The 24,876-nt window shown below is 40.3% G+C and overlaps 1 protein-coding gene across 5 annotated transcripts in view; it reads left to right on the top strand.

The window, feature by feature from the left end:
- The window catches only part of xpo1b (exportin 1 (CRM1 homolog, yeast) b), a 28,916-nt gene extending 5,384 nt beyond the window's left edge, over nt 1–23,532 (top strand). For 3 of the 5 annotated variants that reach the window (XM_042432898.1, XM_042432899.1, XM_042432900.1), the window contains exons 4-25: nt 1,966–2,038; nt 3,652–3,713; nt 4,993–5,037; nt 6,779–6,960; nt 8,466–8,514; nt 8,609–8,728; nt 8,828–8,956; nt 9,048–9,206; nt 9,312–9,509; nt 10,132–10,270; nt 11,001–11,182; nt 11,346–11,502; nt 11,632–11,795; nt 11,959–12,093; nt 12,625–12,808; nt 14,716–14,822; nt 15,434–15,628; nt 16,655–16,823; nt 17,034–17,168; nt 17,314–17,473; nt 17,577–17,673; nt 22,069–23,532. In XM_042432898.1, the coding sequence (XP_042288832.1) occupies nt 1,966–2,038; nt 3,652–3,713; nt 4,993–5,037; nt 6,779–6,960; nt 8,466–8,514; nt 8,609–8,728; nt 8,828–8,956; nt 9,048–9,206; nt 9,312–9,509; nt 10,132–10,270; nt 11,001–11,182; nt 11,346–11,502; nt 11,632–11,795; nt 11,959–12,093; nt 12,625–12,808; nt 14,716–14,822; nt 15,434–15,628; nt 16,655–16,823; nt 17,034–17,168; nt 17,314–17,473; nt 17,577–17,673; nt 22,069–22,215 (2,988 nt within the window). In that variant the 3' untranslated portion in view covers nt 22,216–23,532. Of the gene's footprint in view, nt 1–1,965; nt 2,039–3,097; nt 3,147–3,651; nt 3,714–4,992; nt 5,038–6,778; nt 6,961–8,465; nt 8,515–8,608; nt 8,729–8,827; nt 8,957–9,047; nt 9,207–9,311; nt 9,510–10,131; nt 10,271–11,000; nt 11,183–11,345; nt 11,503–11,631; nt 11,796–11,958; nt 12,094–12,624; nt 12,809–14,715; nt 14,823–15,433; nt 15,629–16,654; nt 16,824–17,033; nt 17,169–17,313; nt 17,474–17,576; nt 17,674–22,068 lie in introns of all 5 variants that reach the window. The other 2 variants (XM_042432901.1, XM_042432902.1) reach the window with 1 other exon arrangement.
- Nucleotides 23,533–24,876: the final 1,344 nt, after the last annotated feature.

Genomic DNA, 24,876 nt, shown 5'->3' with positions numbered 1-24,876 from the left:
TTTGTGATTGTGTTTATAGTGAGAAAAATCAAGATAAAGATTAATCTAATAATATTTAAGCTTGATGTTATTTTACTGGGACATGATAGCATTAGATGATTCTAATGGGGACTGGGGATATTGAAAATGATGCATTGTTAGTGGGCATTCAGACCAAAACCAGCCCATGAACAAAAAAAAAATTCAAGATGCCACTTTCCTTCAGGTACCACTGATACCGTAAGACACAATCCAAGAGGTCCATTTTAACTAGTATATCCATGTGTTTGAAGGATTATCAGAAAATAATCACTGCACCGCTGTTTACTTCCTTGGAATATTGTCATAGTGACAATGACTTCATATTTAGTTGTGATGTAGAGTAGAGTAGAGTAAAGTTGATTGTCCCTGAGGGGAAGTTTGTCTTGGGCACAGTGCTATGGTCTGTTGCTTCACATTAAAAAACATCACAAAAACATGAGAAGCGTTTGACACGATGCATGACAGTTACTTCACATAAAAACATCTTAAAAACATAAGGGACATTTGACTATACATCTGGCATTGACAACACGATGGCTTAAAAAGAAACTAAGAATTAAATCGCTAAAGTGCTAATGTGCTTGTGTATTCATTGCACATTGCTCTATTTGCACTAAGATTTAGCCTTAGAGTTCAGCAGCTTGATGAAGGCTGGAACAAACGATAGCTTCAAGCGGTTTGATTTGCACTTTGGCACTGAGAGTTTTCTTCATACTCAGAGAAGAAGGGATGTTGACAGTCCGCAATGATTTTTGTTGCTTTTTTCAAGACTGCCTGCTCATACAGGCTCTGTATGGGATCATATTCTTTCTTCACTTTTACCTTCATAGGCATTTTGTGCATGCTGGCAGGCTTTTCAGTTGCACTGTTAGGTTGCCAAACCATACTGTAATTCCATATCTAATGATGCTCTCTAGGATTGCCCGCTAGAACATCAGCCTGATCTGGCTGCTCACTCCACAAAGCCTCTATCGCCTTAGAGAGCAAATAGTATATAGAAAGTAAATCTTATATGGCGTTCATTAATTTACCAGGAATGTGAGCAAGCATGTATTTGATTGGCCAGTGCAACTCCTTGCAGAATTGCGTCACATTGCGGTCCGGCAAAAGTTGAGCCAGATAAACTTTTCGCCAGGAGACTCTGTGAGGTTTGCTGGAGCTCTCTGCATTGGCAACCCCGCTGTATCGAAACCAAAGTTAGTGTGAACGCTGTCTTGTACCCTTGCTTAAGTTAATGCTTCATCATGATACACTGAAGTTTTTATTGCATGCAATTATTTTAGTACTGTGATCATATTTCACTGTATCACTACTGTCTTTTTAAAAACTTATCTACAACAAGCTCCAGTTTGCCACTATAGCACTAAAAGCACTATACTTGTGCTTTGACAACCAGAGACGCATAGTAGGATCGAGCTTTGCTTTCAAGAGTCGATAAGCAAGATCAGAAAGTATGTTTCTTCACAAAATTATTATATACTGGAACCAGTTCCAATCCAGTCAAAATCCGTTCTCGATGCCCAACCCTACATGGTTTCTGTAGCTTTGGTAAAGAAACATTTACCATGGACCTTGTTATTTCTTCTAGTCCATTAGACTCACTCTTGGAGCAATCAGAGCCAAAGCTGGTTAATGGATTGTTTTATTTTTCTGCTGTCTTGTCTGGTGTGATGCTGGGAGAAACAGCAGGACTTCTGCAGTGTTCCAGCTTAATGCTTCTAGAGATTTAAAAAAAAAAAAAAACACTTAAAAGTCAATGTTCTGCATACTACAAAATCTGCATGAAATATGTGGTTCAGTCCGATTTTAATTTAGAAATACAAGCTATTACAGGCTGGTCCACCTCATACTGTTTTTGGTTCGTATTAAAATTACACAGTGCTTGTTGTTCAGTGTGTTCATAAGGGCTTTATCCTAATGCTTCTCCTTCCTTGCATATTACAGTACTATGCTCTTCAGATTCTGGAAACGGTTATCAAAACAAGATGGAAGATTCTTCCCAGGAATCAGTGTGAAGGTAAATTATTACCGTGTGGCATATCTGTGTTTGATACCTTTCACAAATACTTGAATTCTGTCCCTGTTAGTGCCTTTTTTTTAAATGTGACGTGCGGTTGCCAAGTTGAGGAGTACTCCGCCACTAAGTGTGCTGATTTGTTTTCTGCTCGACTGGCTTGCATTGGCTGCTGCAAAATGGTTTGGTTCTGGACTGAAGCAGTTGTTTTAGAGAGGAAACAATAAAAAACACCCCAGCACTGATTTAAAAGCTTTGTGAAGGGGAGCTTTGAAGCAGTAGAAGAACTTAAGTTAGTTATTTCTTGTCTTGCTTACATTGCTTTAACATGTATGTGTCTAATTTTTATGTGATTTTAGTACCTTTTGAAATTATTATGATGGCATGAGTTTTTGTTTGTAGAAAAAGGAGATGGTCCCAATGATAATCGATGTAGTCAGCCCATTTATATTAGTGCACCTAGATTGAATCTGTGGGGCAAAGCTGGAGGGGGAACTGGCATGCATTGATGTCTGCCACACTGTCTTTTTTTATGCTACCACTAGGTGCCGCCAAGCTGAGAAATTTTCAAATTTTACTCATAGGTGCTTTAATGACATTTTCTGGGAAAATTTACAGGTGGTAATTTTATAATTATTCAACTTTCTTTCTTTAAGACAAGATCATGGGTAGAAGTGTTGAGGAAGTATCAGTTCAGTAATGTTATATGGATGTAACAAAAATGTGATGTTTTAAATCCTCCGTAATTCTTGCTTAGTTGCTAATTCGATTTTATCTCCACTATCCCTTGTTTTGTTTTTTTTGTTGTTTTTTTTAAAACTATATTTAATGTCCTTTGTTACCAACTATAAATAAACACATTTTTTGGATTTTTTTAAAAGAATCTCAAAACAGCATGGGATTGAAATCTAAAAGATTGTGGTTTGAGCAAAGAAACAATAATTATGAAAAAAAAAAGATCAATCATGTGCAAATCAATTGATACTGCTCCCTTCATTCTTATATTCTTTGCTCAAAATTCATTTTTTCATTGACCTAAGACTTCCCTACTTCTGACCGTAGATGCCTGAATTTTGTTCAAGTGGCAAACCCAGTGCAGGGCGACCGGCAAGTATGTCTTTTCCCCCCTTGTGTCAGAGTATTGCCTTGTTTTCGGCTCCGCTCACTACACCCCACCACATTAGTTTCAGAATTCAGTACAACTACAGCCTCAAAACAAATGCGAGGGAGCTGAAAACACAGTTTTTTAACATGCTCTGCTCACATTGAGAATGTTGACTGTCTGTGAAAACATCCGGGGAAATGTAACTCCCACTGAACTGACCACAGTTTTTGCCCCATACAAGTTCAGTGGTAGTTGCAGCCCACATCCATATGTTGACCAACTGGCTTGGCAGGAGCATGTAAATGGAGGACCACACCTTTTTTTTATAAAGCAGGGGTATACGGGGATAAGATTGGCAGATTCAGCTAGTTATGAGCCAGCAAACTGTGTAGGATTACAGAGTATCGTGCCCCAGGCAACTCGTCATGTCAGGATATGTTGAGGTTTACACATTTTATTGTTGCATGCTAACAGTGTTCTTCTTCTTCTGATATCTTTGTATATTTGCCAGGTATAAAAAAGTATGTTGTTGGTCTGATTATCAAGACTTCATCAGATGCTTCAAATGTGGAGGTGAGTAACACGTTGAATTTAAATCAAAAGTCAATAAAATAACTGGGGTAGTTGTCATACATGTATAAAATAATGCAGCACACATTAGTTATGATGAAATATCCACTTAACATTAAGACTTTATCCCAAAGTTGGATCAACGTAAAAATACCAAAAATGTAGGTTAGAACAAATGATCATTTTTTCTATAATTAGTCTTGATTAAATTGAAATGGACAAATATTTCCGTGTGAAGGTTACACTCATTGATATGGACTGTAGGTGTACTGACCACAAACATATTTGTGAGTCAACTGTCATTGCTCGTAGCCAGTCTCAGTATAGCCATGAGTAATGCTGGTGTAACCATAGCGTTGTGTACTACACACCAAATATGGTGACCTCAGTTGGTTTTCAGCCAGCTTAACCACTCAAACAACCAGAAGTTTACGTTACGATTGTGTTTTACAACACCGACAGCAACTTTTTAGGCCTTTCATCCAGAGAATGCAGCATTCGGCGAGTCAACAAGTGAAATCAACTCCAGTGAATTTTTATTGTTTACTGATGTATGAACAGTCCACCTGCAAACATGCATCTCCTGCATAAAAGAGGCAACAAGTGTACAAACATCAGTTGTCATCAGTGTGGTTCTGATGTAAAATGAAATAAATAGGAATTCAAATTCATTATTGATTACAGAAATGTTCAGAAAGTCACTTCTTGTTATGTGCAGTATGTTTGCCACTGTTGTTGCCACATGTATGACTCAAATGTCTGAACACAACATGGCAGGAACCCATGTTGACTGTGTGTATGTAGTTTCCCTGCCTAATTGAAGTTAGAAGTTATAACTGAAGCTCCCTTTATTATTTAATATTAATGTGTTATTACTGTTCATGAAAACATGCTCAATGACTAAACAAAACTAAAATTAATTTCCAAAAATTAAAAACCGAAATGTACCCTGAAAACTAAACTGGAATTGAAATCAGAGATGATGATGATTTTGATGATGTTGAAGTAATTTTTGTTCATTTACATTTCAACATGATTTTCAATGTTCTAAATGAAATGTCAAAGGATGGGACATGCTGCCACCTTGCTATCTTTTAGAGTCTTTACTATTTACATTATTTGGTGTTTTAAAGGCTTCAGCTCTGTGGTTCAAATGTGTAAGTTTTGAATAATGCAATCATTGTCATGTAATTTGATGTTATGAAATGACAAAGTCTGGACAAGTGTTATGAAACTGAGATGATGCAATCAGAGTTAATTTTTTTTCTTGTTTATTTTTTAGAAAGAAAAGGTGTACATTGGGAAGCTGAACATGATCCTTGTTCAGGTAAGCCTTCGAAATCTCCAAACTGTGACTGTTAGAGCATCTATCAGCTGTTTGTAAACCTCTCACCGTCTGTTGCTGCTGAGCTTTTAGACTACAGAGTGGTGAAGACATTGATTGCACTGTTAAAGCCCATTTACTACATCACACAGTGCATCAGCCTGCTTCAATCTTTTTGTAACTGACATCTGAGGCTTGAGAATTGTTTGTAAAATAACAGACTTTTTAATAGAAAACATGCTGAAATTGACATTATTGATGTGGGTGGAAAGCATTTGATCATTGCTTGTGTGCTTTTATATATTGTGAAGTTTAAATGTTGTTTTGTGGTGGGGATGCCTCAAGCCAGTCTGCAAGTGTTTTTTGATTTGTATTGTTTATATGAAGCTTTACCATTATTGTAACCCATCACAGTCTGGGTACACCAGCGGTCAGAAACAGCTCATTGTGCTCTGTTACAATGCTGGAATGTTTTCCCAACCCCACAGCGTTGCATGTGAGTGAATTGTGCAGCGGCACAAAGAAATGGCAGCAAACAGTTTCAATGAAGATATCCACACTGACAGCAAGAGAGCACACCGGAGCAACAGGCTCAGATCTAGCCAGCTGCTTATGTCTTACTCACTGAAAGCCACTAATACTGCAAGAGTATAAATAATACACACTATACAAGAAGATAATATACCAAATTATCTTTGTTTATATTACGAAGTATATTAAGCGAAATACAAAATGATGACTCAGTGGTTCCTACTGGCTCTCACAGGTTAAACTACCAGCATTGACCTTTATCATTGCCTGGTGTGGATTATGGATTAGTGCAGATAAACTATATTAGTCATATCACTCTCTCTTCCTGTGAATGTTTGACAGTTTAGCCCATGTGACACACAGTACCACACAGTGCATATAAACAGAAACTGATGCGTCAACAGACTCTATTATACTGAAAGAGCACAGAAACAATGTGGGTTTTTTGCATCTTCCTCCTCAACAATTCCTCAACTTTTGTAGTGATGCTTTTTAACCTGAAGATGTCACTCTCAATTAGACTCTGAACCCGGTGTCAGTCAGGTCCTAACTTCTTTATTAAATATTAAATGACATTAATATTAATTCTACTTGAACGTCTCAGCCGAGGTAGCTGATGGTCGTTAAGTGTTACTGTGGCCTCATGACTGGAAGGAGGATCATCTTGAAGAGTGAAAAACAATTTGACACCACCTCTTTGCGCGCATGTGTTTGATGTATATTCGCAGGAGGGACAGAGAAATTGGCTCACTGGCTACATGAGTGACTTTGCATTAATGCCAGTGAGAATGAGTCACTGCTTACGTCAGCTGAGCTAACATTGTTTTGGCCTTCAGGGACTGTGGAGCTCCAGATTCCACACTCATCCTCAGGAGGCTGCGCTTTAAATGTGTGTTCATGTATGTTGCAGTTGTACTTGTGTAGGGTTTGCTTGTATCATGTCACGTCAGAAACACACTTCAGTTTCACATCATAAACACATTTTTACAGTCTTTACTGCTTTACTACTCTGTGATTTTATTTTAAGTCCTCCTACGAAGTAGAAACAGGGGCATATGCTTGACTTGAGATTTAAATGAGGGGTTGTTATTTTTAGCAAGAGTCACAGATTCATCCCCTCAATTCTTCATTTTCAGATCACATGTCCTTCTCAGTGGAAAATGTCACTTTTGAATCATCTAACACCAATGTATGTGTGTCCCTGTGTCTGTAGATCTTGAAGCAGGAGTGGCCCAAACACTGGCCCACCTTCATCAGTGACATTGTAGGAGCAAGTCGAACCAGCGAGAGCCTTTGTCAGAACAACATGATCATTCTTAAGCTGCTCAGCGAGGAGGTCTTTGACTTCTCCAGTGGCCAGATGACCCAGGTCAAGGCCAAGCACCTAAAAGACAGGTCAGCATCTTATTAACCTCCCCTGGAAGCAGCATGTTAACTGTAGTTAATGTCAAAGAATCGGTTTTGCTGGAAAAACCTACTGTGGCTTCTATGTGTCAAAAGCTACAAAGTTTTGTGTGGAATATGACTTTAAAGTCAAGCTTTCTAAACAAACAGCTTAATTACAGTATTTATCCAGCATCTGTCTGTCATCAATTCTACAAAGTTTTGTTGTTTTTTTTTGTTTTTTTTTTTCAAATTTACGAGTCCATGTTATTCCAGCACTTTCAGAGCATTACAAAATATGTCATTGTGTTGGCATTTGAAAATATTGCAGCAGGCAATTAACTCAGTGATGTAATGCTGTGATCTGTATCTAACAGAGTTGAAGACAAACTGCCTTCGCAGTGCTCTGGACGTTTGCCTGTAGCTGTTTACACGTTTCCACAAAGCTGCATTTGACAAGTCTATCAGCATTGACACAAGTATTATGCAATAACATTCTCAATGTTGTCTTAATTATGGGCAGTTTATGGACTTGTGTTTGCAGCCTGTAAATATACAGTGTGTATATACAGTATATAAGCATTTCAGCTGCTCTGTGTGGAGACTTTGATCTTAACAGTTTGAAGCAGGGAGTCAAAGATGAATAAACGTAATTTCCCTCATATCAAAGGACACTTGTCACCTAGCAAGGACTGCTGACTGTTGTTAATGTTTTGTTACATTATCTCACTGTCCAGGTTTTGATTATTTTGCCCTTCATCTCTTCAGACGTTCTCAGAGATTTTTAAAGCCTCAAGTCTTTTGACTGAGGGGAAAGCTGTACAAGTGTGCATTTTGTGCGTGTGCTGTCCTGAACTTGACATAAATCTGGCAGAGCTTTGATACATGTTTGAGAATATTTTCCAGCTGAAAAAAAGAATCCCTCTCCTTATAGTTTTAAGCTATACACAGTGTCAAACCCCTGCAGAGTGTAGTAGAATTTCTCTTTGGTCTGTGTGCGGTTGATCCTGCTCAAGTCACCAACTCTCCTCCCAGCTGCATCCTTTCAACCACTACATTTGACTAAAGGTTTTTCACAATGTTGCGTTAGCCTTTTGTGTGTCACATAAGCTTTATAGTTGCAACTTTAAGATTTTATAAATTGATTCATTTGAGAAGAAGTTTTAGGATTTTAGTGTTTTATAGAAGAGGTCGGCTTGTTTGAAATAAAGATTGGCTCCACTGACATCAGACAGTACTGACTACACTTTAAAGTACCATACCTTCAGGAAAAGAGCCTTTTCATACAGAAAATGCCATATAATTACAGAATGAGGTGACTCATTACACTCAGCTCAGAAGATGACAGTGATTAATCAGTCACACTGTTGCTGGATATGTGTTTTACATCAAGCATAGAAACCTTTTACATTTTAATTTCAAGAGAGATTGTCTCGCTCAAATGCAGCTTGATCTATGTCAGGGTCCAACTGTATTAGATGCACATGTTCCATAATATGCTCCTTTGTTTCTTCCAGCATGTGTAATGAATTCTCCCAGATATTCCAGCTTTGCCAGTTTGTTATGGTAAGCAAATCTTCATCTCTTACTTTTGAGTGTTATCATACCTTGTATTGTGCTTGCCCTTCAGCTGTTTGTCGTCTTATTGGTTGCACCGTAGGAAAATTCCCAGAATGCCCCCTTGGTCCACGCCACTCTGGAGACCCTCTTGCGTTTTCTCAACTGGATTCCTTTGGGCTACATCTTTGAAACCAAACTGATCAGCACATTGGTGTATAAGGTGAGTACAAACAAACACACACAATGTCATGTAGCAAGTTTATGTAAAAAAAAATAAAAAAAAAAAGATCTTAAACTAAATCTGTTTCATTGTTTTCAGTTCTTGAACGTGCCCATGTTCCGCAATGTGACACTGAAGTGCCTGACAGAGATTGCTGGCGTAAGCGTCAGCCAGTATGAGGAGCAGTTTGTCACCCTCTTCACACTGACCATGTGTCAGCTCAAACAGGTGAGCTAATTAATGGACTCAGATAAGACAACAATGACCTTTCCCTCTGTCTCAGATACAAATAATTTCCTCTTGATCCATATCCGTTTAGATGCTGCCTCTGAACACCAACATTCGGCTGGCCTACGCCAACGGGAAGGACGACGAGCAGAACTTCATCCAAAACCTCAGTCTGTTCCTCTGCACTTTCCTGAAAGAGCACGGGCAGCTCATTGAGAAGCGGCTCAACCTCAGAGAAACATTAATGGAGGTAAGTTGCAGGAAGACAGTATTATCTCAGTGGTAAGACAGCTCGTCTGCACACAGAACAAACAAATAAGTCCACGGTCTTATCGTTTCCTCTGTCCTCCTTCAGGCCCTCCACTACATGTTGCTGGTGTCAGAGGTGGAAGAGACTGAGATCTTTAAAATCTGTCTTGAGTATTGGAACCATTTGGCTGCTGAGCTCTACAGAGAGAGTCCCTTCTCTACGTCCACTTCCCCTCTGCTCTCTGGCAACCAGCACTTTGACGTGCCACCACGCAGACAACTCTATCTGCCTGTACTCTCCAAGGTACCACAGAGAGCCAATACTATTTTTAATTCAAGAGTTTACACACATGTATATTCCGAGAGACAACCACTGCCTTGATTGACATGCTTCCTTTTTGTCACTTGATGACATGTGCTCACAAATTGATGTAATATGACAAAATAATACATTGTTTTGATGTCAACAACATGGCAATCAGCTGACTAACTCACAAATATTTAGAATTTGCTCCGTAGTTGAATTGAATGCCAATAAGTAAACTATTTCTTAGAAGGCAGAGATGGCACAGCAGATGAAGAAGAGTTTCAGTTGAAGTATTAGCTTGCAGACATACTAGAACCAGTTGGCACCAGTCAAGCAACAGGTGGCTGTCAGACTGCTGCCAAAAAAGTCGCTAGTTACAACGATAATCAGCAGCCAGCAAAATAAAATAACTTCTCTTTGGTAATAACATGTAACATTTCATAACTTAGTGTGTGGAAATAGCCTTGAGACAAGCACCTCGTAGTATAATCATCTTTTTACATTTATGCCCACAGAGGCTACACCATGATATGAGTGAGTGTCTGTGTACAAGTGTGAGAGCAATGAGTTTATTCTTCGATGTGTGCAAGTGCTGACGGGTGTTTATCCCTCGTGACAGGTGCGCCTGCTGATGGTAAGTCGGATGGCCAAGCCGGAGGAGGTACTGGTGGTGGAGAATGACCAGGGAGAGGTGGTCAGAGAGTTCATGAAGGACACAGACTCCATCAACCTCTACAAGAACATGAGGGAAACACTTGGTATGACTCAGTAATCAATCTACTTTTTTTAAAAATAAAATTTTTAAAAAAAAAAGCTGTTTAGTTGATCAAAACCATAAAGAGTGCTCTTTTTTGCTATTTCTTTTGTATATTTTCTAGTTTATGCATCCATCCAGTAACTTTTTAATGGATTAATGCAGCTTCCTGCACACTCAGATAAGATTAGGTTCATTTTACTATTTAAGTATTGTAGGATAATCTGGTGGCTCAGTGGTTAGTACCGCCTGCTGGCTGGGGCTGCTCTATGTGGAGTTTGCATGTTCTTCCAGTGTCTGTCCAGGTTTCCTCAGGGGGCCAAAGAGAGCAGGTTAAAGGAGTTGGAACTGGGTTGAATAACGACCTGTCCAGAAAAAGGCTGCAGCAGTCTATGGCCCTCCATAGGATAAGCTGTTCACAAAATGGATGGATGCAGCTTTGATATTTATAGTCTTTACTATTGGTCACTTGTAACATTGGCTGAAATGTAGCGATCATGATCGCTCTACACATAATAACGATTGCAGACTCGTAAAACAGTAGCTGTTAGGCACCAACTGCTGGTGAAATAGTTTTTTGATGGATATATTGATCAGTGTCACACACTGCTTTTGTTCCATTGTTTCACTTGTTTCATGTTTGGTCCTGTTCACAGCTGTACAGAGAAGTGCTTTGGCTCTAAGTTTTTGTTTTCCACCAATTGCACACTGACTGATACTCTGCCATCCTGCAGTGTACCTGACTCACCTGGACTACGCCGACACGGAACGCATAATGACAGAGAAGCTTCACAACCAGGTGAACGGTACCGAGTGGTCCTGGAAGAACCTCAACACATTGTGCTGGGCCATCGGATCCATCAGCGGGGCCATGCACGAAGAGGACGAGAAGAGGTTCCTGGTCACTGTCATCAAGGTATTAAAAAAAAAGCACAAAAGCGTCAACAAAAAAGTAAAATTGCTTAGATAATATGTATCACACTGTAAGTAAACATTTAAAGCCTTCACTGGTCAGGTCATTTGCTATTTTTCAACTCATTGTATCGAACAATTAACACTGAATCTTGTGTTTGTCTCAGGATCTGCTGGGTCTGTGTGAGCAGAAGAGGGGAAAGGACAACAAGGCCATCATAGCCTCCAACATCATGTACATCGTTGGCCAGTATCCACGCTTTCTCAGAGCGCACTGGAAGTTCCTCAAAACCGTGGTCAACAAGCTCTTCGAGTTCATGCACGGTGAGAGATGAAGGTTTAATTTTTTAAACTTGAATGCAATGTTGGAAATTCAAATACATTGGTTTGAAAATGTTAAATGTATGAATAGAATGCTCTTGAATGATGTGTATTCTGTCCCCTCTTCATCAGAGACCCATGACGGAGTTCAGGACATGGCGTGCGACACATTCATCAAGATCGCCCAGAAGTGCCGGCGCCACTTCATCCAGGTGCAGGTGGGAGAGGTGATGCCTTTCATCGACGAGATCCTGAACAACATCAACACCATCATCTGTGACCTTCAACCACAGCAGGTCAGCACATTGACGCTCATGGGCTTTTTAAAAATGATCTCTAGAGATTTGTCAGACTTTACAGCTGCAGATACAGAGAGAGACACAGCTGTTGCCAGAATTTCTCTCATTTGCTGTTGCTCAATCAAGTTTACTCGCTGACAAGCTCTTTTGTTTGTGTCAGGTGCACACGTTCTACGAGGCAGTAGGTTATATGATCGGCGCTCAGACAGACCAGGCTGTTCAGGAGCACCTGATAGAGAAATACATGCTGCTGCCCAATCAAGTGTGGGACAGCATCATCCAGCAGGCCACCAAGGTAAGAGACAAATATACCACCACATATTGTTTTTTAATTATGATTTTAATTAATTTAATTATGTATTTAATTATAATTATGATAGTTACCCAGTATATCAGTCTTCATCCGAAGTGCAGCCAGGATTCAAAGGCCATTAAACACTGAACAAAACACTATCAACAAATTAGCAATGTTTGTTAATTAACTTGTTATATTTTGAACTTGTTTAGCTGTTTTAAATATTATGTTTATTCACAAAAGATACAACTGGTCTTTGGAGTGAAGTTGTTAAATTTCACTGATGATTCAAACTCCTGCATCACCAAACTACCTTCAAAAATCTGGCTGTTTAATTGAGCCTTCCTAGAGGAAACATATTTTGTGAAATGCAGTCTATAATTATAATTGTAAGTGTCCTCTCTTCAGTACTAAATGGTTGACTTATTATATTTCTAGTGAAATGAAGCCAGCAACTGTTGAATGTCAGATCACTACACAGTAGGAAATGACAGACAAACAAGAACAATGTGTTAATCTCTCCACCTGCAGAATGTGGACATTTTGAAGGACCCGGAGACTGTGAAACAGCTGGGCAGCATCCTGAAAACAAACGTCAGAGCCTGTAAGGCTGTGGGACACCCCTTTGTTATCCAGCTGGGACGAATTTACCTTGACATGCTCAACGTCTACAAGTGCCTCAGCGAGAATATCTCTGCTGCCATTCAGACAAATGGTAAGGGACGTGTGTGTGTGTGTGTGTGTGTACAGATTCATCTCATCGCTGTTCACACTCTGATGTCACATGAGAGTCATCAGAGACATATGGCCTCTTAACATCTACAAACCATCTAGTGTCTCTCTCTCTAGGATATAAACATATAATATATATATATAAACGTATCCTTAACACTGCTGAGTCTTAACTGTTCCTTGTTTTGGTTGTTAAATCTATGTACAGATCCGTACGCTGCGTAGACCGTTGCTCCATTGTTGTTTAGGCATGCTGTCCTCTGTGTGAACAAGGCATCGTCTGTGTTCTTGTTTAAAACAAATACCCAAAAGGTTTAATATCACATCTCTGAAGATCAGTTTGTACTTGTTTTCTTGGCTCTATAGATGTAATAGATTTCTTCTTTATTACAGCACAGCGATGTATGTATTGGGTTGAAGTATTTGTTTGTTTTTTCATTTTTTTTGTCATACAGTAATGGCATTTTGTTGGTAGACCAGCATGACTGTGTTTTTCTTCTTGCTTGCGTCTGTTTTGGTGACTCATCTCTGAGCCGCTCTCTGTCTAATTGAGAGGAGCGATGCCGTATGAGGTGTGTCAGTAATGATCATGTATCAGGGACTTTTGCCACTGATTCAGAGGAGGGCAGAAAGGCTCTGCACAAAGTACACACCAGTTACTATATGTGCTATGGTCATGACAATCTGTGTAGGAGGAACTAATTGTGGCCCTGTTTTCACCTGGTATTAACATGCGTTTCCACATGCGTCCTGAGTGACCACTTGTGTCACTTCCCCGCTCTATATGCAAATAAACACGGACATCATTTCCATTTTCAAAGACCAAATTAGTTTGTTATTAACTGGCGGAAGGACCGGACCAGGGGTCTGCTCTGTCCAAAGCTGTGTTCAACTTATCTGATAACAGGATAAACAAATATACAATGCATTGTGTCCCCTCATGAATATCAAACAACCGTCCTATTGATTCACTCTAGTGCCGTGTAGGAATATATAGAGTCATATGCAGTGATCTCCCCACAGCTGCGCCTCCATTCAGAGACACTGTGTGCATTTACGCATGAGACACAGCAGCATAACTTCATTGATTATTTAAATCTCTGACACGCACACAGGATCGGTCAGGATCTAATGTTAATTAATTTTCCATGTTCTTCTACACATCCAATAGGTCAGCTGTTACACACACAGTCCAGGTTCATACTGTTTGGAGTAAAGCAGTCGTCCTCCTGATAAATCCTGAGCTCATTATATCGAGCAGCGCAGCAAAACTAAAAACTGTAGTTATCAACTTGACAGGACAGAGGAAACTATCCAGCTACGTTTAGCTTCTGTATATATATATATATATGTGTGTGTGTGTGTGTGTGTGTGTGTGTGTGTGTGTGTGTGTATGTATATATATATATATATATATATATATATATATATATATACATACATATATACAAAATCCTAAAAATTTGAGATTTTTAAAAAAAAAAAAATTTGGCTAATGTAATGAATTACTTAGCCAACAAATCAAGGTAGAAAAGGTTTAGTATAGTGCTTGACAAACCTGTCATCTCACAGCAGAAATTCTTCATATCACCCAATCCTACTTGAACGTCTGTGTGTGCACCGACTGTAATGTATAGCAGATGAGAGGAAATCCTGATTCGCAAACACGCTCCTGCAGATCTATCTATGCTCAACAGTGGCATTCAGTTGAGTTTTTAGAGGTTATTTACATCTTCACAAAACTCTTTCGCTATACCGGTATAGCGACTGAGTTTTGTGAAGATGCACATGAAAATCGAGCTGAATGTAATTCACTGTATATTGTTAGACAAAAGTCTGGGGACATTTTCTTCATATATGTTTAACATGTGTTTCCTCTTTGCGTTGCAGGTGAGATGGTGACAAAACAGCCTTTGATCCGGAGCATGAGGACAGTGAAACGAGAAACTCTGAAACTGATCTCGGGCTGGGTCAGCCGATCAAATGATCCACAGATGGTGAGAAATTGTACTGAAATCATAAAAGATGTAGAAGTGTAATTGCTACATCAGCATTATCAACAGTAGACCTGAGTGTGAAAGTTCATTGTTGACCTTTTGAGATTGACGTTTGAAGCTTTCAATGTCATCTTGCAGTCACACCATCTGTTAAAGACTGTTAAATGTTGTTGAAAGCTCCGAAGATGAAGCTTTTAAATGGACCTTGACTTACTTTTTTAATCTGTTTTGAGTGTTTTGACGAACATTTCATTCTAAATTCACTCGAAGAAAAGGAATCATACTTTAGCAATCAATGAAACAGTTGACAGTAGAAAAGAAGTACAACTAATCCAGTTGGTATTTTTAGATCAAACACAAAGATTTCATTTCCTTGTGGCCATTTCTGCCCTTAGCTGTATTTTTATCAGCATAACAATTAATATTCATAGCTTTTCTGTTGAGTCGAGTTATAAGACATATACAACAATTTAGCTGCACTTTTGTAATGTACCTGTCAAAACTAAACCTTTGAGAATCCTCTCTTGAATCTTTTTCCAGCTCCTGTTTTTAAATGTGTGGATGTTCACGTTCTCCTTCCCTCCCTGCTCATCTCTCCCATTCTTTTCCAGGTTGGGGAGAACTTTGTTCCACCGCTGCTGGACGCCGTCCTCATTGATTACCAGCGCAATGTCCCTGCCGCCCGTGAGCCTGAGGTCCTCAGCACCATGGCAACCATCGTCAACAAACTGGGCGGACACATCACCAGTGAGATACCCCAGATCTTTGACGCCGTCTTTGAGTGCACCCTGAATATGATCAACAAGGTAACTGCTCGTATTCTGACAGCTAAGATTCTTAATGGTGATTCGCTGATCATCGTTTCAATCATCCAATCAAAAAACAGTTTAGTTTACTGTGTGATTTGTGGATATTAGAATTTTACAATTTTTCTAAATATGTGACACAAGCAGAAAGCCTTTTATTTCTGCATCTGTGTATAGTGTTTGATGATGATTAGCACTAGTTAAATACTGTACATTGATCTTATACTGTCTCAGTGTGGTAGGGGAGTGAGCACCTCAGTCATCAAAATCATAAAACATTTGAATTAGCAGCTTTCATTTTCTCACATATCAGCAGTCTGTCATGTGGCTTTCACAGCAAACGGTATTAGACTTATAATGCTTGTGCACTTTCACGTGACTGGTCCTTGTTAGTAGAAAACCAAGATACAATTTAAGATGTCAATCAGCTGACTGCTGTCTAAAGTAACAGAAAGCCTGATCTGACGATTATGATTGTATGTAAAGCTGAAACGATGAGTCAGATACTGTAATAGTACAGAAAATTGATCTGCAGCTATTTTTTTTTAGTCATATTTAGATCAAAATGCCAAACATTTGCTGGTTTCAGCTTTGTAAATGTGAGGACTTGCTGCTTTTCTTTGTTGCAGATGATAGTAAACTGAATATCTTTGGGTTTAGGACCGCTGATGTGATGAAACAAGTGATTTCCATTTGTCATTTTTAGCTCTGTGAGGTGCATTTTTCATGTAACCTATACTGTGAGAACTACTAATGAAAAACTGCTGCGGGAGTTGAGTTTCTCAACTGTTTGTTGGCGATCATCTCTGATACCATGAGGCAAACTAGTCACAGCCTGCGCAGAGCTGTTACATAAAGACGTTTCCATGCTCTGTTTGTCATGTTTGAAGAAAAAAAAAAACCCTCAAACATTTAAAATGTGTCAATCACATGTCCTATGGTATAAAATATTTTGAGTTATGCTTTGTCTTGTCAGACTGGTGATGTAATTTTCTTTTAAAAATAAGTCTTGTATTTTTCTACTAGAACTTTGAGGAGTATCCCGAGCACAGGACCCACTTCTTCTACTTACTCCAAGCTGTAAACTCCCACTGCTTCCCTGCATTCCTCGCCATCCCCCCGGCCCAGTTCAAACTGGTGCTGGACTCTATCATCTGGGCCTTCAAACACACCATGAGGAACGTGGCTGACACCGGTAAGACTGCTGGGAGACTCACACCCATTTTACTACTTTTATTAATGTTCTTATTGAGCAAGAACACCTAGAGCATGAATACTAAATGATGTAAAACAAAACTAAGGTGCTGTGTTTCATCATGTTTTATACCAGGGTCTAGTGGGGACTGGTGTCACAGGCGGGGACATAAAAGATAATATATGCTGTGTTGTGTTTTTGCTCATCCAGGTCTGCAGATTCTCTACACGTTGCTACAGAACGTGGCTCAGGAGGAGGCAGCTGCTCAAAGTTTCTATCAGACATATTTCTGTGATATCCTGCAACACATCTTCTCTGTGGTCACCGACACATCTCACACTGCTGGTGAGTTTACACAGATGACCACAGAGGGCACTTTAACTTCACAAAAACTGAATTCACTAAACGCAGATATTATACACAATACAATGTCAGAGGTGAGAATTCTGTGTGAATGATAGTTTCTGTAGTAAATGTATGTGTCCTGCAGGCCTGACGATGCATGCATCCATCCTGGCCTACATGTTCAACTTGGTTGAGGAGGGGAAGATCACCACGGCACTGAACCCCGCCACCCCTGCTAACAACCAGGTGTTCATCCAGGAGTACGTAGCAAACCTGCTCAAGACTGCCTTCCCTCACCTACAAGAGTGAGTAAAATACACATGAACACACAATCTGTACTGCAGTAAAAACCTGTTTGTCATTACTGTGGAGTTGTTCTAAGTGTTTGTGTTTCTCTGTTTGTTTTAGTGCTCAGGTGAAGGTGTTTGTGACCGGGCTGTTCAGCTTAAACCAGGACATTCCTGCCTTCAAGGAGCACCTTAGGGATTTCCTTGTACAGATAAAGGTGAGTTTGTCAGTGTACAAGTGGCCTACAAAGCTCTATTACACTCATTGAACAAACAATTGACCGCTGTGAAAGGGCAGCTGACAACCAGGGAAAGACCTAGTGATGGTCTGGATAGACTGCTGACTGGAGGGAACAGACCCCAGCAGGGCTGGCATGAGCTAGCTATTCATGCCAGCAGGATCCATCGCTAGTAAGCGTGTTGGATCCACCCATCTATTGGTACAAAAACTTCAAGACGAAGAATACCCCCTGAGTCCATGAGAGCAGGGGCACAAGGTGACTCAGTGATAGACCACACGGTAACAGACCCAGGAATGGAAATGACAGTGAATCAGATGACAAGCATGGCAATTGACAGAGCAGCAGCGCTGGCAGGACAAAGATACAAAGCTGCATCTGTGGCTGGACAAAGATAACATCAGAGAAAGGGCTCAAGATATGCATGAGGGAGCTCGGCAAAGGGCCTTGCATATGCAAGCTCAACCAAGTACAGACCCACCAACAGACATGAGTCCAGAGCCCAACCAGCCTCGGCCAGAATTAAAGAGGAAGTTGAAAGGACGGAAGCCTCAAATCTTGTGGCCTAAGTCCTGACAGAAGAAAGAGTGTGAGACCATCAACGTAGACCGTGTCCATCTTCTAGACAGACTGAAGGGATGCTTAGAAAGAAAACTGGAGAAAATGGGAGACACCATATTAAGCTATGGGGTGGACAGGACACAGAAGGAACCATCAGTCCAGCCCAATTCCAGGAGACAGCAGGAAATTGAAAGACTTGTAAAGGAAATGGCAATGCTGCAAAGAGCAGAATGCCTGAGACCCCTTTTATAGAGACCCTTCGAAGTTTGTCAAAAGCCTCTTTGTCAAGGAGAAGAGTGGGATCCTTCGAGTACCTGTAAAGGAACTGAAGGAGCACCCAAGGAAGACCTACTCTGACAACCAGAGGCATGAGCCAGTAACCATTCCAGATGACATGCCACCAATTCACCCACCTGAGCATCAGATGGACACAAGGCCCCCCTATATGGAACAGGGTGGAGAACACAGTAAAATGGGCAAGAACAGCATCAGCCCCAGGGCCCAATGGTGTTCCTTACAGGCTCTATTAGAACACTCCCGGTGTTCCTCTATACCTCTGGAAGCTAATGAAAGTGGCATGGGGGAAAGGAATCATACCTAAGGCATGGCAAAGGGCAGGAGGGATCCTAATTTTCAAAGAAAAGAACTCCTCAACCATCAGCCAGTTCCACCAGATCAGTCTTCTGAATGTTGAAAGAAAGATTTTCTTAGATGTGGTGGCCCAAAGACTCAGCATTTTTGCAGAGCGACAACTTCGTTGACACATCAGTGCAGGAGGCTGGGATATGTGGTTTCTCAGGATGTCAGGAACATGCAAATGTCATCTGGCACCAGATACAAACTGCCAAGAAGGAAAAGAGCCCTGCATGTGGTTTTCCTCGATTTTACCAATGCCTCTGCGTCGGTGCCTCACAAGACTCTGGACAGCTTTCAACTTCGTCCCAGAGGGCATCAGAAAGCTGGTCAAAGCTTACTTTCAGGATCTCCAGTTCTACATCACAACACAGGACAACACCACTGCCTAGCAGCACCTTGAAATAGGCATAATGGCGGACTGTACCATTTCTCCCCTGGCATTCACCATGGCAATGGAGTTCATCATTCAAGCATTACGATGGGTGGTCAGAGGGGAACGCTTGAAGAATGGGCTGTGTTTTCCTCCAATCGGGGCGTACATTGATGATATGACCACAACAACACCAACAAAAGTATGTCACCAACTGCCTGCTGGATAAACTTCAAGGAAACATCAAATGGGCATGAATCAAACACAGCAGATCCTGCAGTATTTTCAGTGTCAAAGGCCGGCTCACAGACAAAAGATTCCGCATCAATGATGAGCCAATACCAACTGTCCTGGAGAAGCCCATCAAAAGCCTCAGACAATGGTACAACGTAGACCTCAAAGGGCAATGAACAGGTGGAAAAACTCAGGCAGGATACAATCAGCTACCTCAAGCAAATCAACAGCACTGCTCTACACTGTTCCCACAGCTACCATCCTTCATCTGTGAAGGAGAGAAATGGGGGGCTAACCCCTCACCTCCCAACTTATGCCCACTTAACACAGCCAAGGGACTGGGAAATGTGTGTTGAAGTAGGCCAGAGACTCGTCTTCCCATCCAAAATTGCAACAACCAAACTGTGACCGGATCTGGACCTCCGGTCCAACTCCTGCTGACGTGTCTTCATCATTGAGCTGACGGTCCCCTGGGAGGATGCTGTGGATGAGGCATACGAATGAAAAAGGCTGTGATCCGCCAACTTTGCAGCTGAAGCAGAGAAGCGGGGCTGAAATGTAAAAGTGTGTCAAATTGAGGTGGGTTGCAGGGGCTTTGTAGCCAATTCCATTGCAAGGCTCCTGAGGGAAGTAGGAGTCAGAGGCCCATAGGAAGGCAATGAAAGTGCTTGCCAATGCCACTGAAAGGAGCAGTCTGGCTGTGGCTGAAAAGAAGAGATACTATCTTGGCTGCCAAGTGACCATCTAGAGATTAACCATGAGACACACCCAGTTCTGATCAGCCTGCCTCAGCTGAGGGTGTCTTGTGATAAATAATAATGGTAGTAACATCATCTAGTGGTCATCTCCAAGAACAACCCCAGTCAAGTCAATTGTAATGCAGAAACTTCAGGGATTGTAACACCCAGTCCTACATATGAACTAATCAAGTCACTTTGGATATGATTTTCCCCATTCAAGTCAATGGAGCTTTTCTTTTCAACTCCCCTTGAACCTTTTCATACTCATTCTTACTTTCACCTAGAAATTTAATTTAAACTTAAAACCTTTTAACTTTATCACATTAGTCGAGCTTTTTCCTACGCTCTGTGATCATAGTTAAAGTCTTTTGGTCTTTTCAGGCCTTCTCAGATGTTAACATTGTTGTGTGTTGCACGAAATGTCTAAACCTAGAGTGGATGACATCACATATTCATTATAGACACCGTAGTTGCACCAGCTGTTTTAAATCCATCACCAGGTTTGTGTGTAAAGTCTTGTGACATTTAATTAGTTTCAAACTAGTGATTTACTAAATCAGGTTACACAAACTTAGTTTTCTAGTAAAAACTTTAGGAATGTGTAAAGTTGCAGTTGCAAGGAAACATCTATTGCATCATCCAATAAGCAACCAACTATAAAAACAGGAAGTCACTGTAGCATCACGAGCTTTAATGTAACTTCCAAAAATAACCGTTGTAGGAGCCAAAAGTTTCAGCTCTTATATTTAGTCTGAATAGGTCAGATATTAGCAAGCTAACCTTAGTTTTGTCAGTTGGTTCATTTAGCTACAGTTCCACACAGCAGTTAGTAGGTGTAAATATTCACCAGGTTAAATTTTGTGAATGTGTAAATCTCCACTTAGTTACCTTCTAACCAGACTAAGTTAGAACTGAAGAACAGCTGGTGCAACCAGCTCCAGCCTCCTAGGAAATTCAGCTCTCAACTAAATAAAATGACAAGTGCTTTCCTCACTCACACTTCCTCTGACACTTCAACTGCTTTCAGCTGTTATTGATACTTGAACTGAATTTAACTACTTCCAACACTTACAAGTCAACTGACCTTTCATCTGCGTTCCTCTCTTATTCTTTAAACCACAATTCAACTGCTGTGACTTCATTCAGTTTTTACACTCAAACTGAAACTTCTTCCAGAACTTCCATCATAACTGCTATTTCAGCTTCTTTCAATGTTTGTATTTACACTTCAAATCCAACATTTTGTGTTTCAGCTCTTTCATATGTTTCAACAGCAACATTTCAGCAGTGAGCAACTAGTCTTTTCTAGTTTAATGTAATATATCTGAATAGTCTGATCTAGAAGCAGTATTGGTAAGACTTCCTGGTTTTTACTTTATTTCTCTGATCATGTATAGTATATTTGTTTGCAGATAAGCTGAGCTTAATTGAACAAAGACCTGCATAGCTCTGGCTTTGCCATTTGTTGTCTGTGCTGCGCAGGCTTTGTCTGTTCTCACAGAGGTTATCAGTGACTGCATAGCTAGCTGCTTAGCTGTTGTTTCCATAAATAACATTTTCCTACATGGCCAGGCTGTCCTTCTAAGTATATGGAAGGTTTGTGGCTGCTGTGCTAGAGTTCAGTGAACTTGTGCCCAATATTTTGGCTGCACAATACTTCCTGTAGTTCACTGACTGGTCCAGTTCTCAGCTGTCAGGTGCAATTGATTCACTGGTTATTTTCCCAGCAAAAATGTGGACGTTGTGAGGTTAAAATTAAGCTTTGGAGATGTAGTGAGAGTCACGGATGGATGAAGATGTAATCTGTTTCCTTGTCATCTTCTGCTGTTCCAGGAGTTTGCAGGCGAGGATACCACAGACCTGTTCTTGGAAGAGAGGGAGGCATCGCTTCGTCAGGCCCAGGAGGAGAAACACAAGATCCAGATGTCGGTCCCTGGTATCCTCAACCCCCACGAGATCCCTGAGGAGATGTGTGACTGAGCACCAGCTCATCCAAACTGTACAGTACTCCAAACAACAAGCAAACAAATAAACCCTAACCACAGCAAACACAACAGAACCCAAGAGAGGCACTTGAGTGTGGTGGGAGACCCCTCACCCTCTGCAGAGCGGGTCGTCCCATTGGATGTTTGTTGACCAAAACAATGCCAATAATATGTAAATGATTACCGCGTCACCCTGTGGCCCTTTTTACATAATATGCGTTTTCTATGGAGACTTTTTGTGTAATATCTTTCCAGAACTGTTAATCTAAGCTTACGTTTTGTTGGTCTCTGGCCCACCCAAGACCTGCATGATGAGGTTGTAACAATTAGGACAAGTTAACCATCTTTGTTTTTGTTCTGTTCCCCCCACCTCCCATGTTCTTTTCCCCAGTTCTTCCCTTTTTCCCCATATATTTGTTTATATATAAATATATTATATATAGTCTGAGCAGGGTTTTTGTGAAAAACGGCATATGTGTCAAGTCTGCATAGAGGCTTCTAGACCTGTATGTGACACAGGAAGTGGTGAGGTCTTTTAGAGGCGCACGCACCGCTTGTTTGGTGCCCCACGGCATTGTGGGAGAATGTGAATCTAACAGATAATGAATGAAGGCTTGAGAGATGCTGCTTCATGGATCAGCATCTCTTGCTCACGAGTTAAGCTTAACCTAAAGAAGTGTTTGGCTGCTGCCGCGCAGGAGGGTTTTTTTAGGGAAAGCAAAACCGAATATGTGCATATCATCCCAATTGTATAGCATCTTTAATACCATGGGAACATTTTTTTCCTTTTATTCTATTGTTTCTTTTTGTTGTGGGTGTGTGCGCGTGTGTGCTGTCGCCTAGTCGACATCAGCGTTTTGTTTTCCTCTAAGAGGATTGTTGCTCATTTGTGAGCCTTCATTAATGGGATGTTTTAAGGAAGTGGCGGAGGTATTTATGGGTTCTTGGTTGGTTGCATCTTTATAACAACTCCTGTTTAACTCAGATGGCTTTTAAGATTTTGAATTGTACTAATTTAGATTGTTTACCATGCAGTAGTGCTTCAAGACACTACCTTTAGAGCAAAATGAAAATAAAACTGGGTTTACATTTAATTTTGTATTTTTGCATTTTTCATTTGTACCTGTTTAAGTTCTGTCCAAATAAACAAAAGGCTTTTTGTCCACAGAGCAAATGAATTGCCAACGAGTTTAATTAGGAAAAGAATGTATAAATCCAAATAAGTACCCAATCTCTAATGGCAAATTTCCCTTCTCAAGGTGTTACATTTGTTGTGAACTTTTTGAATTGATTAAAGTTGAGAATTTTATAACCCTGCCTTTGCTCAGATTTCTTCATTGCACAACAGAGACTCCTTTTTATAACAATACATTTCATCTTTTACAGTATATAACTCAAACATGCTTCTACAGAGGTGAAGACAAATACGTAAACAATCATGAATATTTCAATCAAGACAACAGAAGTGCAACATTATTGACTTTCCTGTAAAATGAAACTTTGGACCACATGAACTGATAACAGTTTGTCAGTGGGCCTGAAAATGTAGCATTTTTATCCTGAGATATGGACAAATAACGGTTTATATTTAAGGCTTCTATCCATCTTGACTAAGAGTGGAGAAGAAAAATGTTATGGTTGAACTCTTGTTTGGGTGCAGCTTCTGACAGACATCAGTAAAATTACAAAGTACACTTAAGATACTAAACATGTTAAATACATGGAAGATTAGTTCTTAACCATAATGGCATTAAAAATCATAACAGTCAATCTGTTTTACTGCATAAAAAAACTTCCAAATCACATAAACCAGTCATTGTCACTTCCTCAGATGTTAAGATATTGACTGAGAAGTATTTCTTGTTACGACAGCATGCCAACTTATGGTATGACTTATGAGAACCTTTTTTTAATGAGACAGGTTGGAGCATGTCTTACAATGACATGTAAGAGTGTTTTGGGATATAACAAGATAAACTAATATTTTGTTACGAGAAGAATAGGTAAAATATCTTCCTATGATGTAAAAAAGGTAGTAGAAAATATCTTGTGCAAACAAGACATTAGATCCATCTTGTTTGCACAAGTTAATATCTTGTGTTCCCAATATAGTATCTTGTGCATACAATATTATCTTTCGGGAAATTAGGGGCTGTAGTATGTCGTAAAAAAAAATTGTTGTCAAGATGGCAGCAATATGCCATACCCATCAAATATTCAACCTTTTTACACACCTGGTTTAAGTTTGGTTCTTGTCTAAATCAAAGCTGAGTGAAATATATCACAGGATTTTAGATAATGGCTTTGATTTACCTAAAGAACTATATAAACCTGTATACTGACACCTGGACTGGCCTCTTCTGATCTGACCCAGCTGTCTGCAGGTGGATGATGATGGATGTCATCTGCCACACACAGTACTCCTGTGGCATGCGGCCATTTCCGCTCAGACATCTTTGGCCAGGGCTGGTGCTGGTGTAAGCTGACGCTGCCACTAATCCCTGTTAACATACTGGTATTACATTAAAGGTTATGATGACGATGTGCTACTGAAAGCTGAAACACTCATCTGAAGCAAAACCTGTTAGCTCCGATGCAACCACAGAGGAAGCTGTCCAAACTTTGAATGGCTGCAGACCCTCGTTTTTAATGACCA

Source organism: Thunnus maccoyii, chromosome 14 (genome assembly GCF_910596095.1).
Source record: "Thunnus maccoyii chromosome 14, fThuMac1.1, whole genome shotgun sequence".
In the NCBI taxonomy this organism is placed as follows: domain Eukaryota; kingdom Metazoa; phylum Chordata; class Actinopteri; order Scombriformes; family Scombridae; genus Thunnus; species Thunnus maccoyii.
This window is presented reverse-complemented; position numbering and strand designations above follow the sequence as displayed.